General features: G+C 39.8%; 1 protein-coding gene across 9 annotated transcripts in view; it reads right to left on the reverse strand.

The window, feature by feature from the left end:
• The window catches only part of KCNMA1 (potassium calcium-activated channel subfamily M alpha 1), a 1,011,367-nt gene that overhangs the window by 404,843 nt on the left and 583,443 nt on the right, over nt 1–23,081 (reverse strand). For all 9 annotated transcript variants that reach the window (XM_059729759.1, XM_059729758.1, XM_059729760.1 and 6 more), the window contains one exon: nt 3,592–3,685. In XM_059729759.1, the coding sequence (XP_059585742.1) occupies nt 3,592–3,685 (94 nt within the window). The remainder of the gene's footprint in view (nt 1–3,591; nt 3,686–23,081) is intronic.

Raw genomic sequence — 23,081 nt, forward strand, 5'->3', positions numbered from 1 at the left:
ACAAACAAGTTTTTTGTGCCCAAATAAGAAACCACACCTTTTAGCTGTTCCATTCCAAACATGTTGATAAACTCTTTACTAACTGATTTAAACAAGAAAAAAAAAAGCAGAAAAGCAATATGAAAGCCTTGATAGAATATCCAATACAAACCAAAAACAGCATGTAAAAGTAAGCTCATGGGAAAGTTTATTTATAAGATTTCCAGTTCACTTCTGCAAACTTTCAAATCTTCTGAGGTTTCTATATCAGTATTAGTGCCCATGCTCTGTCTGAGAAGTTTCTGTGCTGTGCCCCTTTCAGCTCACAACAAACAATGTTAACTTCCAAAGCATAACTCAATCCCCTGAATTTAGCAAAAACTCAACATGAATTCTAATACTATGGCTAAGAAGAGACATTCAAAATGCCTGAGGCAAACTGATCCCAATCTACATGGGTTTCTCTACGCTGTGTAAACTAGATCATAAATGAATGGAACTCATGTTCACCCTTCGATGGGGGAGGGCACACAGAAGCCTGCACTAGCTGAGGCCAGAAGGCTGGGGGTGGTCCCACATACCTCCCAGCATGCCGGACATTGCTGATCCTAGGCAAGCCCAACTGAGTGAGAGCCATCCTTGACTGGTTGCCCGGCATATGCCCCCGACCCCCTACTATCAGCTGCAAGGAGAAGGGAACCAGCACAGAATCTGTCTGTAGCCCTGTCACGGGGGTGGGGGGGGGGGGGAGAGGAGGCACCCACCACACAGACCTAACCCTACAGACCCAGCAAAAACAGCTAGAGGTGCTGTGAGGCAGAGGCTTTCCCCTCACTGCTGCTCCTGCCTAGCTGGACTGGCCAGCTGGCCAGGCCAAGCTGCACAGCCATGCTCCCCCATGAGTTGCTGCCTCTGAGTGGCAGGTGGGGAGGAACAGAGCCCCCCCGCTGGCCCCAACCCCACCCCCTACCCCCACAAGCTGGGGTCTGCACAGCTAGGGGAGCTCACACATTGCTGTGGGAGATTTTCACCTCCCTGCTGCCCTGCCACGCTGCTCCCACTGCCTCTTATAACCTCTTGCTGCTGCCTCTCACAAGCAGGGAAGGAGGCAGGTGAGCAGGGTGCGGGGGAATGGAGCCAGGCAGCAGGAGGGGAAACCCTGTGCAGACCCCAGCCTGGGAGGGAAGCTGGAGCAGGGGACTCATTTCCCTGCCCCTTGCCCACCCCCCTTCCCTGCCAATGAAAAGTACTAGCTTGGGCATGTGTGAAGCAGCGGATTGGCCCACCAGCCAGGCAGTGGTGAGGGGGGAAAGCCACCATCACATGCCCCTGCCCCAACTTTGCAGCCCCCAGCTGGGGGGGGAGGGGAAAGGGACAGGGCCGGCAAGAGGGCTCTGCTCACTCCACCCACCAGTGAGGCAGCTCAGGGCAGTGGCAGCAGCTCAACTGACCAATGGTGGGGAGGGGGAGCCCCTGCTGCATGGACCCCTTCCAACTGTGCAAACCCCAGCTTGAGGTACAAGGGGCCAGGGCTGGTGTGGGGCAATCTATCTACCGCTGCCAGGGTCACCCTCCCCTGCTGGTTAGAGGCAGTGGTTCACAGGGGAGCAAACCTGTGACTCAAAGGCTTTCCTGCCTCAGGTCTGTGATAGCCCAGGGCAGGGCTGGCTTGGTTTTCAGCTGGAGCAGACTATTGTGGGCTGAGCCTAGCCCACCCAACCTGTGAGTGGGGGTTGACAGGGGAGCCACAAAGCATCCTGAGATACTGAGAGACTGTGACCGAGCTTGAGTTGGGAGGGGATCTGGCACAGAGGTTACATAGAAGAGTCTAATATAAACAAATTAAATCTGATATTACATCCATCAACGTCTATCTTAAACCCAGTTTGGCAATTTCTAAACCAGTCTATGTCAACTAAGACTGGTTTCTGATCACTTATTCCAATTTATGTACAATTTCTGTACCTAGTCAATGAATCTAGATTTATGACTGTTACTGTAAAATATGATCCCTTGACTTTAGATTCCTGACCTGAATTGCCTTAGGAAAACCTGATTTTCAGGAAGGGGGGGCGGGGATTTGAAAGATAGACTTTCAAACTATTCTTTTCTAGGATTAGGGCTGCTGAAGGTGCTACCTTGCTAACCTTGGAGACTGGAGTGGGGCAACACAGACTATAACATCTCATCCTCAACTCTGACCTGGAGCAGATACCTATAGAAGCACTGGCCCTCAGCCTCAGACTACCAACAACGATGTTGGCAGTCAGTACCAACTGCTGCTGTAGTCTTGGTGATAGACATCAGTAAACTGAGAACTGGACTGAAAGCAAATTCCACATAGGCCACTGAGAGGCATTAGTTATGCAACTGCAGGCATACTATACAACTACTAGTCTTCTGAGTAATGCCAGCCCCTAAATCTTTGCTCTCGAGTTTCAGAACTTGCCTTCAATAACCATAAATTAAGATTGCCTTTTATGACCAAGTAACTAAATCTTTGGATGTCTTTCTAGAGTTTAAGAAGGCCTTTGACACTGTCTCTCACCCCATCCTCATCAATAAATTAAGTGACTGTGGCTAAACATCTTCATCAGTGACTTGGACGAGGGGGTGGAAAGCACTCTGTCCAAGTTTGCTGATGACACTAAGATGTGGGGCGAGGTGGACACACTTGAAGGGAGAGAGAGGCTGCTAATAGATTTAGACAGATTACAAAAGTGGGCAGATGAGAATAGGATGGGGTTCAACGTAGACACATGCAGGGTGCTGCACCTTGGGAGAAGGAATCCACAGCATACATACAGGCTGGGGAGTTCCCCTCTTGAAAGCACAGAGGCGGAATGGGATCTTGGAGTCATTATTGACTCCAAGAGGAACATGAGCCGCCAATGCCAAACCACAGCCAACAAGGCCAGCCATACCTTGTCATGCATCCAAAGATGCATCTCAAGCCAGTCCAGAGAGGTAATACTTCTCCTCTATGTGACTTTGGTCAGCCCACAGTTGGAGTACTGCGTCCAGTACTGGGCACCGCACTTCAAAAGGGATGTGGGCAGCCTGGAGAGGGTTCAGAGGAGGGCCACCAGCTTGGTGAGAGGGCAGCAGGACAGGCCCTATGAGGAGAGACTGAGGGACCTGAACCTGTTCAGCCTCAGCAAGAGGAGGCTGAGGGGGACCTGGTGGCTGCCTACAAACTCATCAGGGGAGATCAATAGCAAATAGGTAGAGCCCTTTTCTCCTCAGCACCACCTGGGATGACAAGGAACAATGGTAATGTTCCTGATGGAGAATAGGTTTAGGTTAGAGATCAGAAGGCAATATTTTACAGTTAGGGTGGCCAAAATCTGGAATCAACTTCCCAGGGAAGTGGTCCTCGCCCCTACCTTGGGCAAATTCAAGAGGAGGTTGGATGATCACCTGTCTGGGGTCTTGTGAACCCAGCATTCATTCCTGCCTGTGGCAGGGGGTCAGGCTAGATGATCTGTTCAGGTCCCTCCTGACCCTAGCTACTATGAAACTATGAAGAGTTAGGAAGTCAACAAATAGTATCCTAATACAATTACCACACTTCATCCTTTGCACACCCCCTACATAATCCAAAGTACTTACGCGCAAGCCAAAGTAGAGAAGGAAGAACACGTTGAAAGCCATGTCAATCTGTAATGTGAAATCTTTGTAGAAATTCTGGCAGGATTCTATTGGGCTATTTGAAGAAAAAAAAAAGAAATCAGAATAAATGGGGGATCTCAGAGTCGCATTTTTTTGTTTTGTTTTTTTTTGATAAAAGCCTGAATTTTGAAAATGTCATTTTTTTTTCCAGTTCTCTTATGAAGTACAAGCAGGCATTTCCAACAGAACATTTCAATCATTCAGTTAGTTTTTCATTCATTCTTAATTTTCACCTGCTCAAATAAATGCCTGAAAATAAACATGCAGAGACCTTTAAGTAAGACAAGCAGGAGATTACCTTAGAATCCCTTAACCTCACATTAACCCTTAAAGAACTGACTTCTTTCTATTGGATATACAGCTATGATAGTTTAGGAATAAAACCTAACTGACACACAGTTACAGTGAAACATTACACATTTTAAATTCATGGCATAATGTAAAATCTTAAAAAACAAAGTTGCTTATGAATACTAAACCCATTAGCAACCCGAGGGACTTAGTCTTGGTAAGATTCCTTGTTTTTACAAGTCAGATTTTTTTTTAGATGGCCAGCTATGTACTTTATATACAGTACTACGAACTGAATAGAAAAGCAGCATAGCCCACTGGTAAAATTAAACAACAATTAAATGAATTGTGGGACTTGAAGCAGTACTCTAAGGGTTAATTTCTGCATGCAGGTTAATTAATTACCCTTCTAAAAGCAGCCATTGCAAATTCTAGCTTATCATTTTATGCTTTACTTAAGAGTGGATCAGATCCAAAGCATACTCTATACAAACTGGTACTTCAGTTTATATCTACCAACTATCAGTTCAAGGAGGAGACTTTTTCTGTCCATAATTAGTGATTTATTTGTGGTATTCCTAGCACAGATTGGGGAAGACACAGAAAGCAGCTGAAGTGGCAAACCAAGCATAATTAGCATGTCCCAAAATGGATAGCAAATGATCATTTAATCCTCATATCTACAGAAAGAGGAAGAACAGCTAGAAAGTTAAGATCATTCGGAAGCATGGAAACTCCACTTTTAGGACAGAAAGTAAAACATTTCCTCAACTTCCCCAGTGCAAATAAATCACTGAATGTAATACCAGTTAGTATAGCTGTAGCTCTGCAAATATGATGCTGAACTGCTCGACAAGCAAGGTTCTATGCATTATGAATGTCAGTAACCTAAGTTAAGGCATAAAGGAAATTACCTGGGCCACCAGGTCGTTACACATGCAGTCAGGTTTTCCATTCCTTGTATACATGTCAAACAAATTAAGTACAGCATGCCCTCTTGGTTACAAATGCATGGATGTTTACAGCAGAAGTCTCCCTGACATATAATAGCCTAGCATTTTAAGGAGCTTCTGTGCTGTAAGTAACTGTATTTAAAATGTGTATTAAAAAAAAAAAAATACCATGATGCTCAAACTTGAACATTATGAAACGTACCACCTCTATTATAACCAAAGGAAAACTGATTTCAGGCACAAGAAACTAATGGAATTAAAGTAAGCAACTCACAATTTACACATACAGATTTAGTTTTTAATTTGTTGTGTTGGTTTTTTTTAAAGAAAGGTGGTTGTAGGCTGAGAACGAATATGCCCAGCTTCTTGCAGAGAATTCTTATGAGCGAAGGACTTTGATATAATAAAGTAAGCTACAAAACTTGAGTCATTGTGTACTGTAGCAACAAAAGTCACAGAAAGTACAACAGGAACGAATAAATGATGCTGCACCAAGATAAAGACTGAAAACCCCTACCCTCCCAGGTACATTTCTAAAAAATAAACTGCAAATGCACTGAAGTGAATGGAATTAAATAAGAGCAAACTGCGAGAAAATCCAATTTTACCGTCTTTCTTGACATTCAACGTTCATCAGGTCTGCAGAACAGGACAAACTAGTTGTATTCATGTATCTCAGGACCACTGTCCTTTCCAGTCATCCACAAGGTTTTACAAGTCTGCTTATGTACACTGTGTCTTTTTTTCTTTGTATAGTGCTTAGCATGAATCACAAAATCCTGATTCAGGACTATGAGGACTATCTTACTAGAAATACCACCTTTACTTCTATTCATCATGCCTGTTCCTCATTTTGAGGAATATCACTCCTTCGCCCCAAAACTACTCATGCTGAATACAAATGTAGTGCTTTTGCATCAGAAATCCAGAATCATGTCACTGCAGAGAATGCTTTTGATATGGGGGGTGGTGAGGGAGGGGAGATTCCCCCCCAGCAATTTAAACTTCCTTAGGTCTGGGTCTTTGCAATCTATTGTGCTTCATGTTTGGACCATGAAAGATTGATACTTAATTACTCATAACAGTCCTAACATGACCAAGTTCACTCCCAATACTGTAGAAAATACAATTTTACCAGAGGGGTTTTCCTCCCTATATCTATGAGCAAGATATATTTAATGAAAAAGTTTTGAAGAATTCATTAAGACTTCCAACAAGGGAAACCCATCTGGTAGCTGGGCTCAGAAACCCTAAAGAATCTTGGCAAATGACCCACCTCATTCCTTTCAAACTGATGAAACAACTCAATAAGCTATGAGATACATTTCAAATGTAATATTCTATGTATGTTGCACTGAAAATGCCTACCTACAGAAAGGGAACTGTGCACATTTGTCTTCATTCCAAATGGAAAATGAATCCCTAGGGCAAATGCTACATTCTCTTATTCTTAAGTAAAACAATTTAGCTCCTAGTGAGCTTCTCTCCTTGCTTGCCTAGATTCACACTTCCAGAAGGCAACACATTTTGTTAGAATTATTTATATTACCTCTCCTTAAAAATAGTAAGTGAAAATATATACAAATCATGCAGAACATTTTAAACATAACAGAATTCAAGGATGGATGACTTCATTTTCCATGATCCTCTGCTGGTATAAACCAAAAGAAACTCCTTTTAAATCAATGGAATTTACACAACTAAAAATATGCTGAAATGGAAAATCGTGTCCAGAGCAAGAACGTAACCACATCAAATATGGATGAATGTTGTCACTGTATTTGCAATATTTATTTTCTCCCCATAGGTCTATCATTGTTTTGCTAAACTGAAGATGATTTCAAGAAATCGGTAACACCAGAAGTAGCTGGTGGCTCATTACCTCTTCTAGGCAGACACACATAGCACCTACTTTATTTGATTTAACATAGGGACTTGTGAGTAATTTATCAAAATGATCCAACTGTCTTCCCTCCCACTCCCTTCCTGCTAAATTTAATGAACCAAGTGTACAAAAAAAGCATGCAAGCCATATACTTAGACTTGAGAAACTTAAGGACTTATGCAGCAAGTTAGTGTTTGCATTTACCTGTACATTGATGCAACTGATTAAATTGTATTGTAATAATGATAATGAAAGATTAGCACAGCATTCAGACTGCAGAATTTGAAATGGAGATAAATACTTGATTTAACAGGCATGCACTATCCCTTTGATGAGTATTTTTGCTTTGCCTAAAATCCTTGTAATTGTTTTTAATCTAATAAGATTTTTGTTACACCAAATTATTTATTCTCTGTTGATATATATTTACAAACCTATGCACAGGTCTATTCAGAAACAGCCTAACAACAAACAAGGCAAGAAAACTGCCCAAAATGTTATGTCAGTTGGTGGAGGTATTATAACAAGGGGACTGAGAAACCTCAAATACCCACTGCAACAGATCACTTGACTACAGTTGCAATAATTAAGAAGAGCTAAAGTTAACCTTTTTTTAATTTACTTGCATAACAAGCTTGTGAAGTTCTTTATTTTTACCTCTTGTATTCATTTTGTTCTAATTTGGAAAGCCTTGTTAAGAGATTTTTACTTAGTGCTTGTTCCTCGACCACTTAGGTGGTGCTGGGTTACAGAGTGCTAATTATGGGTAATAAATTGTCTGCGTTTAAAAGGCTTTCCAAAAGGTAGCTTCAGCTTGGAAATAAAGGTTTGTCTTCAATAGCAGCAGTAACATGGTCAAGCCAATATTCAACCTGATTACCTACATTTCAATTATTAATATTACTGATTATAAATTGAGCAAGAAATTGTTTATTTAAATAAAAGGATTCACATAGTCATGTGACAAGGCACAGTGTAGACAGCTTTTGTCAGAGACAATTAAACCAGGGCATATCTACTTTTAGCCCTTCAAGCTCTGTTTTTCTATAATTACACAACTATTTAAGGGGAGAATGTTAATATGCCTTAACATACTAAATTGGACTAAGTATGATCCAACAGTATTCTTTATAGCCCTTTATAAGATTTTTTGTTTTTGAGGGAAAAGAAGTTGAGCAGGTTGCCTATTTTTAAAAATATTGTTTTAGCGATATAATGTTAACGTAAAACTATGTAAGGAGCAGGAATGTCATTTAAGGAGATGTTTATCTAAAGTAGAGTGCTTCCTCTTACTCTTATCATAGGATAGCCCACTCTTACTCTTATCTCTTGATGAGAGAGGCCAACTAGTAAAATTGTGAAAATAATAAAAATATCTCCAATAACAGGTACATGGACACACTATGCATTTATAAACATAGACATCTAGCAAGCTTAACTTTAAAAAAATCAGGGTGAGACAATAAGAATGCAGTGTGTCAAACACCTATGGAGATTGATAAAGTAAATGGCAGAGATTCTTAAAAAAATAATCAAATGTCTTTCAGGTATTAATCATGTTATCTAGATAAAGCAAGAGTCCTTATTAGGATTCCTAAGAGTGTTTTACTTCAACACATGTATTGATCTGTTCTAAATGAAAGACACTTAGGTAAATGGCTCAGCTCAGAAGGCATCACTTCAAAGCATGACATCTATAGGCCTATTACTTTCTCCAGTGGCAAATTACTTTTAATTACTTCTCTGCTGGTTGACATGGTATGGCCCAATAACCAAGAATGCCTCATTTCTAGTGGCTTTAGGCAGCATTGCAAATGACATACAGAAAAGATTTGTTTTCTCCCAGAGAGGAAGACCAGCCAGTTGCAACACAATAAATAGAGAAAAGGGTGTAGTAACCATACTGCTATCAAAGATGTGTTAGGATCTGAGAACTATGTAGTATCCCCAAAAACCGAGATCCAAGGAAAAACAACAAAATACTCTATGATTAAAAGGTTGGGGTTGTGTATGTTAGGAGTGTGATTGTGTCTTCCCTTTTGAGATTACATATAATCTAGCTGCAGCAGAATTTTTCATCCTTCTAAGTATTCATTCTTGCTGTTTTAAATCTACAGACTCAGGACCAGACTGTAACCGATAATAGTATTATTCGTACTACCGCAGCATGAAGGAGCCATTGTCACAGATCCCAGGCACTGAACGAACAAACAGACAGACAAAGATACTCCAAGTTTACATGAGTTCAACAGACAGACAAATGTGGCCCTGAGTTAAATATACTTTCTTTCGGGCTGTATTACAAGGTACCTGTATACTTATAGTATTAATTTAATTTCTAAAAATAATTCACTTTATGGAACTATCATTTAACCAAATGAGTCTGAGTACCCAATTAACTCAGGATGATACAGGAAAACCCTTCCAGCTATATGCCCCCATGTTCCCAATTGTTGTCCCACTAAATTGGAATAGACAATCTCTTGAGATCCCTTCCAGCTTTACTAATCTATACATTTATTTAATTAATTAAATTCTATGAACATTTTGGAACAAAGACCAAGTTCCTTATATTTGCTTCATCCTTGCTTCTCACTTTACCACTGATGCTGAAAAGTCAGCACTTGCATAGTAATCCTCCTTCCCCCCAGGTTCAAAACTTTAGGCAGAGAGAGGAGGAGTAATAAAAATAATAAAGCACATATAAGTTATTGCCAAAGGCTGCAGATTCTTTTTTCACACAACCTAATTTTGTCACAACAGCTGACCATGTCCCAGTTTTGCTTCCCATCTCACTTCCCTCTAGTCTTTTCAGAATATTTCCTTTGAAATATTGCTTACCTATCACTTGAACTTTGCTACTGTCCTTTTCATCTTTTTCCTGCTCCCTAGCACATCAAGGTTACATTTTTCTCCCCATAAAGATCACACAAAACTGTTCCTTCTCATCCTTTCTTTTTTTGGTTCCAGCTACCTCAGCACAACCAAAGCACATCTACCAGGTATTATTAAATTCTAACCATTTTTGACTAACTAACATCTTATGAACTACAACTCCTAAAGGCAACTCATCAGTTCTTCAACAATGAACAAAAAAGGTGTAAGCTCTTCTCCTACTTGCCCTAACTAGAACAAGAAAAAAACAAAACAAAACATTGTCATTTTAAAGAAACTAATCCAAACGACTGAAGGTATGTCCAGTAACATAATTCAATAGATTTTGTTTGTGAAATCAGGGTCAGAATCATATAATTTTGTTCCATGGAATGTACAATTATGAAATGTACAATTATGAAAAATCTATGTTAAGGCCTAAATATATTGTAATTTATTCAAATAATTTACATTAATTTAGCATCTTAGCCTCAGTAGTGCACGCTGTTGCCCAAGTTCTATAACAATCCAAATAACTGAAGAGGTAGAAGTCACTGATTAAGAACCTGGTGGTGTGATGAACCTGTAACCATAGTTTAATGACAGGAATAGCTGCTTCTGCAGGTACAGAGACATGTTGTTGGTTTTCTCTCTCTCAGAAACTGCATTAAATCTGTAACAGAACAAAGCTTAGTGCATATAAACTAATTTCAATATGGCTGAAACTGGTTTAATATAAACCTGATTGAATGTAGTATCAGACTTAACCAATTTGGGTCAAACTGTCCCAGACCCCTTCCTGGTTCAAGTTGAATCACAGTCCCCCAGCATCCCAGCATACTTTCCAGCCCTGGGCTGGACGGTCTGCTCCAGCAGAGAAGGGTTGGGGAGCAGGTGAAGAGACTACCCCCCACCCCCAGCAAACCCTAGCTGGGGTCTAGGGCCAGGGAGGGGTGTTAAACTTCCCTTCCCCAAGTACAGAGTCACCCTGCCCAGCCCTACCCAAAACTTACTGCTGGCTGTGACTGTGCACTACAAATCCCAGAGGCACCTGGAAGCAGGAAGAGGAAGTGATGAGCAACCCTGAGGATTCTTGCTGCTGTAATTCTGGACTGCAAATCCCAGAGACCTCGGGGGCAGCAGGAAGAAGAAGTGAACACACGGCCCATGCTGACTACATGCCAGACAGTCATGCTCTGGAGTCCCCCAGCTTCTGGTCTGAGCCACTGCAGGTACGTGGCTACATTTCCTGAATCCAAAGTGAATGTCTGTCCAGTTGTTTCTCAGTTTGATCTCTACAGCTTTGACTAACCTGCAAAGACTGAAATGATTCAGCCTTGGGCTTTTTGACTGTCTGTACTTAGACTTAAAGAACCAAATGTTAAGTGGGTCTGTTTCAGACTTCTGAATGGGAATATTATTCACGTGCTATACCAGTGGGTACATTTTGTCTTATTTATGTCAAGTTGTATTTTGTAGTCTTCCTTGTCCTACAGGGATGACAAGGTCGAACAGTCACAAACTCCTCTGTGACCGTTTCAGGCTGGACAGAAGGAAGAACTTCTTTACTGTCCGAGCACCCAAGGTTTGTAATAGACTGCCACTGGAGGTGGTTCAAGCACCTACTCAGAATGCCTTCAAGAGACATTTGGATGTTTATCTTGCTGCGATCCTATGATCCCTGCTGACTTCCTGCTAGACTCGATGATCTTCCAAGGTCCCTTCCAGCCCTAGTGTCTATGACATCTATGAAATCTATGAAAACAATGTAATTTCAATGTGAATTTGATCTCAGAGAATATTTAATCAATGTAAAATATACTTCAGAATATCTTAGACAGACAATATATGTATCCCAGTATAATCTTCCCTTAACATAAACTCTTTTATTTTTACCCCAGTTTATGTATAGCCTTACATTACTAAAACTTACTTGTTCTAACATAAATTTACCTCAGGCAAAAACATAAGTGAAATTACACTGATACAACCATCACTGGTGTATGCAGCTTATCCTGGGGTGGCCATTCACTAAAGGCAAACCAGCTAGTTACTTGCTCCTTTCTCCTGAGTTTTCTTTCATGCGCAAATTTTACATTGGTTTTACATTCATGTGAGTTGAAGCATTCCAGATTTATACAATAATTAGTGTGTCAGGTTTTAACTGAATTTCAGCTGTATAAATTAACCTAATATAAGCCATTGGAAATTGGCTATACTCAATAATGAAGTGATGGTATAAATAACACAGCTAGGAATGAATTGTTTACTAAATGGAATAAATCAGCAATAAGTCAAATGAAGTCAATTTATACAAATGTAAACCTTATTCATGTGTTTGGCTGAATTTGGCCATGTTAGTCAAGTATATGCTGCATTATTCTTAGCTGGAACCTTGGTCCTCAGCTTGAAGAAGACAGCCCCAATCCTTTCTTAATACAAGTTTTCCATAGCATCATAAAAATCTCAGTACTTCTTCATAATAGTGTCTCTGTAAAATCCCAGCCAATATCTATCAAACATTCCAATAAACTAAGCAAGCAAGCAAACAAACAAACCAAGACACCTCTCAGTCCACCAATTTAACTGTATTTAATTCTTACCATATCCACATTTTATTCTGGACTACGTAGCATTTGCAATTTGGAAACTCAAGGAAATATGCAAATTACAACTTCCTCAAATAAACAAATAAATAAGTATCACCATTTTTGAGAAAAACAATTTCTTAATTGCACCAAAGTGCGTGAACAATCAGCTTTGGCTTACAAGCTATTGTTTGTATGCACACATAAATTAAGGGTTTTCATATGAAAGATTAAAAGTAGATTTCTGCAGACCAGATAACATGTCCATGTTTTTGACATTCTGACTTTTCAGCAATGTAGACGAAGACCCAGGCCAATATTTATAACCTTTCCAGAATAAAACACAAGCTATTCTTTTACTGCAAGGCAGGTAGGGAATGTACTCATCTTTGCAAAGCACACCACTGGATCTCGATAATTTTTAAGATGCTTCTATTTGAAAAATGTGGTTGAAATCTCATTGCTAAATCTCATTGCTAGCTGCAGGGAGTATACTGTTTTACCTTGTTATGGGTTTTCTTCTTGCTGTCATAATACATTTTCAGGTAATTTTTAGTGATATGTAGTTTGGATATAATAGCAATTACAGGTTATTTTAATAAAATTATCTGAGCAATGAATACCATTCTAGAAGAATGGTACCATGATAACTCATAGGGTCACATTCTTTGATATAATTGTGTGTGCAAGATAACTGCCATGTAAAATTGCTCTTTAATGTCATATTACTGCAATTAGTGATACATTTTCATTCTGACTGACAAATATTATTCTGACTGAATATTAATCCACATTAGTTATTATTTTGATATTTCGGTTAATATCAAATGAACTGACTGCTATTCACAGACTTAACAGCAGAATCTGCTCTATTTCATAACCTATTTACTGAACCTGGCATGTTTGTCTTTTCATTTTAGTTATCTGTCCCTCTCCTCCTTGATTATGTTCCTTTATGGATTCTGGTTCCCTTTCCCTCAAATGTTCTCAAAATTTCTTTCTTTCATTCCTTTGCCTGTTGGTACATGGCAGGGATCCTAGAAATCCATTTGCCATGAAAAAACACAGAAGCTGCATTTTTACAGAGAATCTTAAGAATTGCTGGAAAAAAACACCTTACTAAAAAACTTACTGAAAACCAAATGCTGGCAGCCAGCAGTTCTAATAGCTGCTGCAGCAGCCTGCCGGGGGGAGAAGTAGCTGGCACACAGGGAAGCAGTCAAGATGGTGACAACCTCCTCCTCCCTCCATCACTGATTGGTGAAGAGGGCTGCCTGTTGTATGGCCCTGCCCCCCTCCACTAATCAGCAGCAAGGGACAGGGTCGCAAGAACAGTAGCCCTCTCAGCCAATCAGTGGCAAAGGGTGGGGATGTCCAATGGGCAGCCCTCTCAGCCAATCAGCAGTGAGGGGCGGAGCCAGCACCAGGGCCCTTTGGGATTTTAATGTTTTGTGTGACAGAAAACTGGAATCCCTAGTTATAAGCAATTGAACTTAAAATCCTTTTATATCTTACTTATTACGGTTTATATTACTGTTACTCTTTAAGACACTCAGAAAAGACCATGCATCCAATTATACTTTCAGTTTTCATCAGCAAGTCTTCTACTGCCAAAAAGTATGAGGACACATCTAGAATGTTTCACCTTGGTGTATCTGGTGACTATTACTACGTTTGGTTACTGCCTCCACAGTCCCTCATGCTAATAATGATACCTAGGTATTTTAGCACCCTTCCTTTTATAGGTAGAAGGCAAGGCAGGGTGGCACCATAAAGACTAATTGGTTCAGAAAGGCATAAACTTTCATAGGTGATAGACTACTTTGTTAAATGCTATTCAAAGTTGCATTTCTAAGGTGCTACTCTGACCTGCCTTCTACCTGACTTCAGGCTAACACAGCTAACTGCTTCTCTTTTCCTTTAATAGCATTCTTTGAAAAAATCACATGACCTCCATAATTTAAAAAATCCTTTGCCATCATTTGATTAAGAAGACTTAGTCTAAACTGAGCCTAATATTTTTGGCTGTTGTTAGACGTTACCTTTCCCATGTTAAATTATCTTAAGGCAGGAGTGTTCACGGGTTAAGGCAGGAGAAGATGAGCTAAGTGTCATCTGAGTGTCATCTGAGCATCTTAACATTATGCCTCTTTGGGTGAGGATCATTTCCAGCTGGAGTTAGACATCTTGTGTTGCAATAACAGCAGGCTTCTCCACAGGACAAATACAAGCAATTTACAGTCCTTCAGCATCCCAGGATGCATCACTCCCAGCCCCCATTCGTCCCCCCCATCCCCCACATGTGAGCAATCTCTCATCCAGAACTCTATTGCCTGGGACTGGCATAAACCTGGGCAACCATGAGTGAATGGGGAGTTGTGGGGAGTAAGGTGGTGGGCGAGAGGGGAGATGCTGGAGAGACAGAGAGCCAGGCAGCCAAGGGACAGACTTGGAAGTTTCTAGTATAGCCCTATTCATCAGCCCTCCAGTGACAAGTCAGAGCTGTGCATTAACACTTAATGTGAAATTGGTCAAAGCATGTGCTATTAGGTGCTATTAGCATGTGTTAGGTGGTATTGTTAATACCACCTAACATTTCTTAGAATGTAAACATATTCCTTAGACTATGTAAACTGTAACATATAATGACACCCTCCTTGCCTGTTACAAAAACATGTACCAATCTATTTCACAGAAACAAATAGAACAAATCTCCAACTCAACTTGATGACTATTTCCTTTTACTTCTATTGGTTTCTCCAAAATAAGTTTGTCAATGCTAATATTGTTCCTCATTAATGTACAATTATTTATATAGAAAACAACATTTTAATGGAGATATATGCTTAATACAGCTAGTTTTTTACTAAATGGTAGTAACCTTACAGCTGAAGTACAGTAGTTCTCTAATGCAACAGAAAATTTACCTGAGCAAATTAGAGATGCGCCAATACATTGGTCCAAAATCAGATCGGTACTGATATAAAGAAAAGTGGCTATATTGGATATTGGCCCGATGGGGCCAATAATTTGGCCGATAAATGCCCATGCTGTGCATAGCTGCAGCAAGGAGCATAGCCGGCAGCTCAACGCCCCACCTCCACCTACACGCTGGGAAGACCCAGGGCTGTGCCAGGCGACTGGAGGCAGCAGTGCTGGAAGCAGAACAGCAGCGAAATTTGGGGTGGATGCAGCATTCCTCCTGCACTGCTGGCACCCACTCCAACCCCACTGAGAAGAGCCCTGTATAGCCGAGCTGTGACTCTGGCCCCCCACCCACCACACCTGGGTAGTGCCTGCCCCTGCCCATGCCCCCTCCCACTCCCTCACCACAGAGGGCATTGATCTGCCCCCCCATACCCCTTCCCTCCCTCCTCCCCTTCCACCACACTAGACTTACCAGCTGGAGGCAGCTGTATTGGAAATCAGATTGGTATTAGCCAATTTGCCTCCTTAAATATCAGCTATCAGTATCAGCCCCAAAAATCTATAGGTGCACCCCTAGAGCAAATATCTTACATCAGTGGTAAAAATGCATTATTTTAGTACTGTGTTAGTCATTCTGCATTTTTGTCATCATTCTTGATCTGTGTACCTAAGACTTTTTCTACCCATAGAAATATTGACTGTCCATCTTGCATTAATTGTAACTGCAAAGTCAACAACAAACAGCAATTCAGAAGATGTACCATCTCACACTAAAAACTTCATGACTCCTTATGCCTTCAAACTGCACTTCTTCAAGAAATCTTTGTGAAACTACAGAATATGATATTGACAAGCAAACTTGTATAACCATGGTCCCATCCCTTATTCCTGGAGGAAAACCTCATTGCCCTGTGGATACTGTTAACATTAAAGTTCCTCAGCATCTATTGATGTTTGATATTTTAACAAAATACTTGTACCACATTTAGTGTGCCCCACATCTCCCCAGTTCTGAGGAGCATACCATCTGTGGGACTCAATCATTCCAAACCCTAGTTATTACCAGGTGAATAATACTACTAGATAGATATCTAGATAAAGATCTCTCTCTCTCTCTGTATGTATGTATGTAGTATCATGATACTAGATAGATTGATGTAGTATCATTCACCTGGTAATAACTAGGGCTTGGAATGAATGCGTGGGGTGTGTGTGTGTGTGTGTGTGTGTGTGTGTGTGTGTGAGATCCCAAGGATATTCTGGACTTTATTCTGAGCTACACTTGCCATAGGCAGAGAAACGCCCTGACTGTTTATCCTGATCTAACCCCCTCTTCCTCCTCGCACAACTGTAAAGGGTCATCATCTGGTACTCTTGTTTGTCTTGGGCATCTCAGTATGGTTTGGTATAGTTGAATCTACTCCTGGGAACTTCAGGCTGACAGTAGAAAAACACTTGTAAGAATCATCTTTACTGTTTCCCTTGGCTTTCCGCTTTCATCCCTTTACCCATTTTATAGCACTGAACTAAATATTTATTCTTAGGGACAATACTTCAGAGTTGCTCCACCTGTGGGATCAGATTATATTCTAGTACTCCATTTAAAACAGGTAACTTTATTGCTCCTGGCCAGAGCACTGGCTTTCTCTGGGACTACACACTTATAAAATGCAGATACTTTTCAACATTCAGAGAAAAGTTAAATTTGTCTTGCCTATGTATTTAAATATAATGAATAGTAATTTGAGAAAGTGAAACTCTTTGCATCTATTCACTTTTATGAGCTTTTAAAAATACACTACAGATAAATTGCAAAGTGATTTTAGAATCATGTGACTTAATTCTCCTCCTCCTTCTCCTTTACAAACAGGAAAAAGAGCCTAGAATCAGAGGGACAAATACTAAATCTTAGTGATCTATTAAAACTGGAAGCCAAAAAGTCTACTTTGAAGAAGCAGATTAATAATGTGAACACTTTTCATCAGTCATTTCATCTCTGTTACAGACTGGAATTATAGGATGACATCATTTTCAAGCAGTCATTTAAACATCACAGAGGGTTCACTGTGTGAAACATAAGCTTAGTCCTTCTTTTCTAAAACTGGGAGTACTGAAGATTACCACTTAACATCCAACTTGGAAGGCAAAACAGGGAAACGTAGTGATATAATAAGAAGTTTATAGAACTTCTTATCTGAAAATATAACAGGTAAGTGCTTTACAAACATTTATGAAGCTTCTCAATCCCCCTCTAAGGTAAGCAATTATTCTTCTTTAAACCATGTGAACAGGATGTGAGGCTAAGTGTCATCATACTATAAGTTACTGGCAGAGATATAAATAAAACCCTACTGATTCAGACTTCTTCAACATTGAAAGGAAGGACTTCATGTTATTCTACAGACCCATATCTGACCATTTCGGGAACAGTTCTGAGAAGGTGTTCTGTCTTACCTCAGTAGAAGACCAAATGTGGCATCCTGAATATGGCCAAAATCAAGGAGAAAAGCAATAGGGAAATCACAAGATAGCATGGGGAAAGGAGTCTATTATAGTTATTATATAATTTATATGATTTCTGTTATTTCTTTCATACATTTTTCTTTACATGAAGGTTCTTTATAGGGAGGTTCTTAAAAGATTTAAAGTATTTTTGGTTTTCCATGTATATTTCTATACTTCATTTTTATACCCTTATAATAAGCTAAAAAGAATATTAATAGCATACAAAGTTCTGTGTGTGTGTATGGTTAAAATGCGTACCCTTCACTTATCACAGTCTGTTAGAGAATAAGCAATCAGTTTTGGAAGGAAAAAAGTAGCATTTAACTCTGAATACACACTGGACATATGATTTACCTAATTATATCTTCTAATCAATAGCACTAACAAACTGAGTTGAAAAGAGATGCCCAAGCCAGTTTCCCAGTAGTGATAATCCATTATTCCAAGAACCAATATCATTAGCATTAAATCACACACCTCCCAAGATAAAGATGTCTACCAGCACATCTACAAACACGATGATGAGCAAAGTATTATTTAGGATATCCAAACAGTTTGTAAACGATTAAAATAGGGTTGCAATATTTTGTATCACATATCATTCAATATTTTTGTAGTGTTTATTTATTTATTTTTTCTTAATTATTTCACAGATCAAATATAGGACACACAAAACTTCAAGTTTCACCTCAAAGCTTCAACTCTGGTAAGTACAGGTAATTCACAATTTGATAGTGCTACTGCTACTAAAGTTTTGTCATCATTGGGAAGCTTAACCCGTGCTTTGAACCCTATTAACATTAACTTAGCTGGTATCTTATAATAGGAAATACATAGTACCTTCTGCCTTGTTCCTCATGTTCCAACCCTTCTGTGGTTGATATAGTCAACAAGTTGACTATATTATGTTGGACATTTCATGTTTCTACTAGTTTAGTCATATGAGCCATTCACACTAGATGCTTATATCCAAGGTATACTCAGTTTCTAAGGTCATGTTTTTAATTCTGGTTCATGCACTTAATGCTTAGACTGCATTCAGTGTATAAGCCATTAGGATGAGCACACTGGCATGCACAGGCAGTACAAGAATAGAATATAATTAATCCCATAGACAACCGAAAAGGTGAAGTTGCATCATGCAATGAAACCACAGCTTGGCCTTGGCTGCCATGCAGAAAAAAACCTACATCAATGAGTCTGCAGTGCGGCTCCTAGGTAAGAGTTGATATGAAAGAGGTGGGTTATTTCAGCAATGAAGACACAGGCTGAAAATGTTTATACTACTGTAAACAAAATACTGTACATAGTACCAGCATTACACTCTAGAAACAAAAGTTATCTGGAGAAGGATGAGGTACTACTGGTTACATTGACAAGCCTGAAATCCAATCTATATTTTTTCTAAGCATTTTGCTATTTTAACAAAGCAAGCTTAATAGAGCTTTCAAAGCAAATCTTAAATTTCATGAAATGTGGTACAGTTTAAATAATGAGGTACTAAATCTTACATCCATTCTGAAATTACAATGTAAGTGGGGAATAATTTTATCTAATAAATACATAATCATGGAGAGATGATTTTTCAATGAGGTGCACAAAACTTAAATCACACAACTTCCACTAATTTGAATACATAATGTATAGGACTGAACATATATTGGCAATATAAAGAAAGTATTAGGTATGAATGTTTTACTCAGCAATTTTTCTACTCCTTAATCAGAAAGCCACATCTTTCCTGCTGAATAATGCACTGATTTGCATAAATATCCTTAAATGTATAGTCATGATTTTTACTCACCTTCATGGATGTCATGAATATTAAAATATAACATAGATAATAGAGTGACCAACTACCTGGTGCTTTAAGAAACACACTTTATCTGGTGCCCGGTATGTCACAACCAGAATCTAGTAAAGGGCTCATATGTGACTGAATTAATTTTAAGTAATATATATTTGAGGGATTACACCATGTAATAACAACATTGTGCTGTTGCTACCTTGACAAATATATTTTGCCCCATTTATTGCAATAATTTACCCTGATTTTTGAAAGAACAATCCTTTATTTCCTTGAACTGTAGATGGTCACTCTACTTGTGCTGTAGTTCCCAAATATTTCTGCTAAACACAGGCATTTCTGGGATTACCAAAAGACAGCTTTATTAGTGCCTACAATTTTAGACAGGTATGTAGGAGATACCTGGTAACAGCCCCTATAGATAATGCTTCAAATCAATTGCCTTTAAAAGCTCTGATAGTATGTGCTTATAATTCTTCAGAAGATTCATGTCTGAGCTTCAGAATTCACCACAGGTATGGAAAACCAAAGACAAAATGAAACTAGCTTGCTAATAGCAGGACCAACCCTCCTAGCCTCTAAAAACTGTTGAATTTTAACGAAAGGTTAAACAAGGCACTTCAGCAACTTCTGAGCTTGACAGAAGTGCAAAAAATGCCAGTTGTAAAGAACTCCAGCAAATATATTTTCGTAGGCCAAAGACATGATTTTTTCTACCTTGATAACTAACCTCTGAAAGTCAACACAGGCACCATCTGCAACAATGACTAGTACCATTTCTGGTTTGAAAAGTACTGTTTTGAAAGAAGGACCTGACTGTTCACAAGTTGTGCACTGAAAATATGAACATTTTCTTAGGTGTACAAATGTACACTTATACAAGGATGCACTGTTCATGCATATGCAGCTGGTTAGATGAGCACTTGTTTAAGAACTTACAAACTCTGCTGACAAGGCCAGGAGACCTTGTAAGTTGTACAAGTCGTAGCTGAAGGGTCAAAAACTTAGAAGCTGTACTTGCAAGCTTCTAAGATGTACCATCCAAATAGGTGAAGTGCATTCTATAAAATGTACACATATACACACACACACATTTATGCATATACAATATACAGTATACTATAAATTATACATATTATCTTTTTTACACTTTCACTGGTAGAAGGCAGGGTAGCAGTACACCATATAGACTATGTGAATTGGAGATGCATAAGCTTTCCTTGAGCAACAGCTCACTTCATCAGATGCTAACAATCGTTAATAGTGTTACTGTCTTACATGTTTGCACATAGATGTCAATCATTTTCTGCCTCACTGTAACTGATTCAAACAAGAAAAAAGATTTTATTCCCAAAATCATATCCACAGTAAACACAACATACGGGTGATTTTTTTCCCCTCCCTTATACATTACAGAAATATTGCAAAAATTCTGTGAAATACACAATTTGTCATCATTGAATAAGAAAATGTCATTTAAATAAAAATAAACAGATGTAAAGACACAGAACTAGGGCACCTACAAAATCCATTCAAAGTCAACAGCAGCTACAAATCCCAGTGCCTCTGAAATTTCACAGAACCTGAGGTTTTGTCATTTTAGCATGGTTCCCCGCAACAGTCTGTCAGCACAAGCACAACAGAATTAACTAACAATGGGTGCATCTATACTTGCACATTACTGCGGAGTAGACTAATTAGCTCCATAGTAAAGTGTCACCGCCTACACATGCACCAGTAATAGGGCCCAGTAAACTGTTAGGGACAGTACTATCTTATGGTGGAGTAAATAACTGTCCTGAAATGCATATGTCGACAGCGACAGGGGCTGACTTGGAGACAAGGATGCTGAAGTGCAAGGCCTGCCTGCTGCCTAGCCACATGGCCCTACAATTTAGCAGCCTCATGCCCCAGCCAGCCCCTCCACCTGATGCCACCACCCAGCGCTGACCCCCTTGTCCCCTGCTAGCTTGGGGCTACTCCATCCTAGTTCAAATTACTGCTGTCCCAGGCACAGTTGTAGATGCTGTGCCTGGGAGCAGATGACTCTGGCTCAAACAGCACCAGAGTTTATTGTGTCACATTAATTACATGTGTAATTAATGCACCCAATGAATAGTAACAATTCTGCCTATTTACGTCAACTATTCCCTTAAGTGCTATGGCTTCTATATGTTCCTTGGACCAGCTGCTCTCGTTTCTTCTGTATAGTAGAGGGTAGAAAACAAGAAATGCTGGAAGGAATTATAACATAAAGGCAGTAATATCTACAACCTATTTTCTCCTACCAATCTTATGGAAGCCCCTTCTTGTAAACAAAGAGTTATGGGGGAGTATTTCCAGTTGGAGGCATGTATTTAGTTAGTGGTAACTTTCATTAATATGGAAGCCATAAATTATCTAGCAGCACGCTAGTTTAAATGCCTCTGCATGTCATCCATTTCCCTCAGAGAGGGAATGATCACATGTTGGGTCAGTAACTAGAGTGGGTTCTGTTATACAGCACACACTGCCAAAAGGAGTCACTGGAATAACAAGTATTTACTGAGAGAAACATGGAATGGATGTCTATGAATCTACAGGTTTGAAGTTCATGTTCACAGATGATAGATTTTCCCCAAGCTGAAAACTCATTCCCCTGCCCCTCAATACAGCTAATATACTTATCCCCTGAAGGGGGGATTTTCCTGATTTTCCTGAAATTGGAAAAGAAATAGGGACATTTTTCTCCCCATCCTGTATATTTTGTCCTTAAAGTTATTTTCACATGAAGATTCTGTGTTAATCTAACAAAAATGGTTTATTCTTTGTCTTCTTTCTTTACCTTAACAAAAAAGTAATCACAGCATCATATAATGCCTGCACTTGATCTTAGCCAAAGGGCCAAGAAAACACTGCAAAACAATTACTTCAAAAGTTTTGTATCATTTCAGCAGTTTAAATAAGATGCAAGGACAGATCATTTGGTACATTAGCTTTTGGTTACACTAAAAGCTGTACCAGTAAAACTCTTACAGAACAACAGGTGGCTGTGTAGCTTTCAGTTAGTTCTTTCCTTCCAGCTACACATTGGGTACTCTGTATAGCCTCTGTGAAAAAGATGAGAGACCTAGGCTGCATACACACATTCAAACCACCTGGGAGAATTCTCCGAGGGTTGTTCTGATAGAAAAAATTTACACAGACCCTTGAACAAACATTCTAATGCTGAGCCCCTGAGAAGCAGAGAGCTTACAGTGCTGACACTGCACAGCCAGGGGACCCCTGTGCACATGTGTGTGCTCTGCATGTTCCCTCAGTCTGCCCAGAGACAAATGGCAGCAATTCATAGGACAGTCCTGATAGGCTGATGCAAGCTTCTCTCTATCAGCCTGTATCTCCTTGAAGCATAACATGGGGATTGTGAAGGGGGCATGTTCTGCTCCCTGCTCAGCTGGAGCAGTCAAGTCAAGTGCCACACTATCTTCCTTTGGGGGAGGAGGTGAGGAAGCAAAGCACTGTGGAATGCTGGAAGACTGTGCTTTGGCTTCCCTCAGAAGAGAAAAGAGATAGTGTACAGACATTCACCCTCCCATGATAAACTCTCCTGGGGCTGGCTG

Source organism: Alligator mississippiensis, chromosome 6 (genome assembly GCF_030867095.1).
Source record: "Alligator mississippiensis isolate rAllMis1 chromosome 6, rAllMis1, whole genome shotgun sequence".
NCBI classification, from domain to species: Eukaryota; Metazoa; Chordata; order Crocodylia; family Alligatoridae; genus Alligator; species Alligator mississippiensis.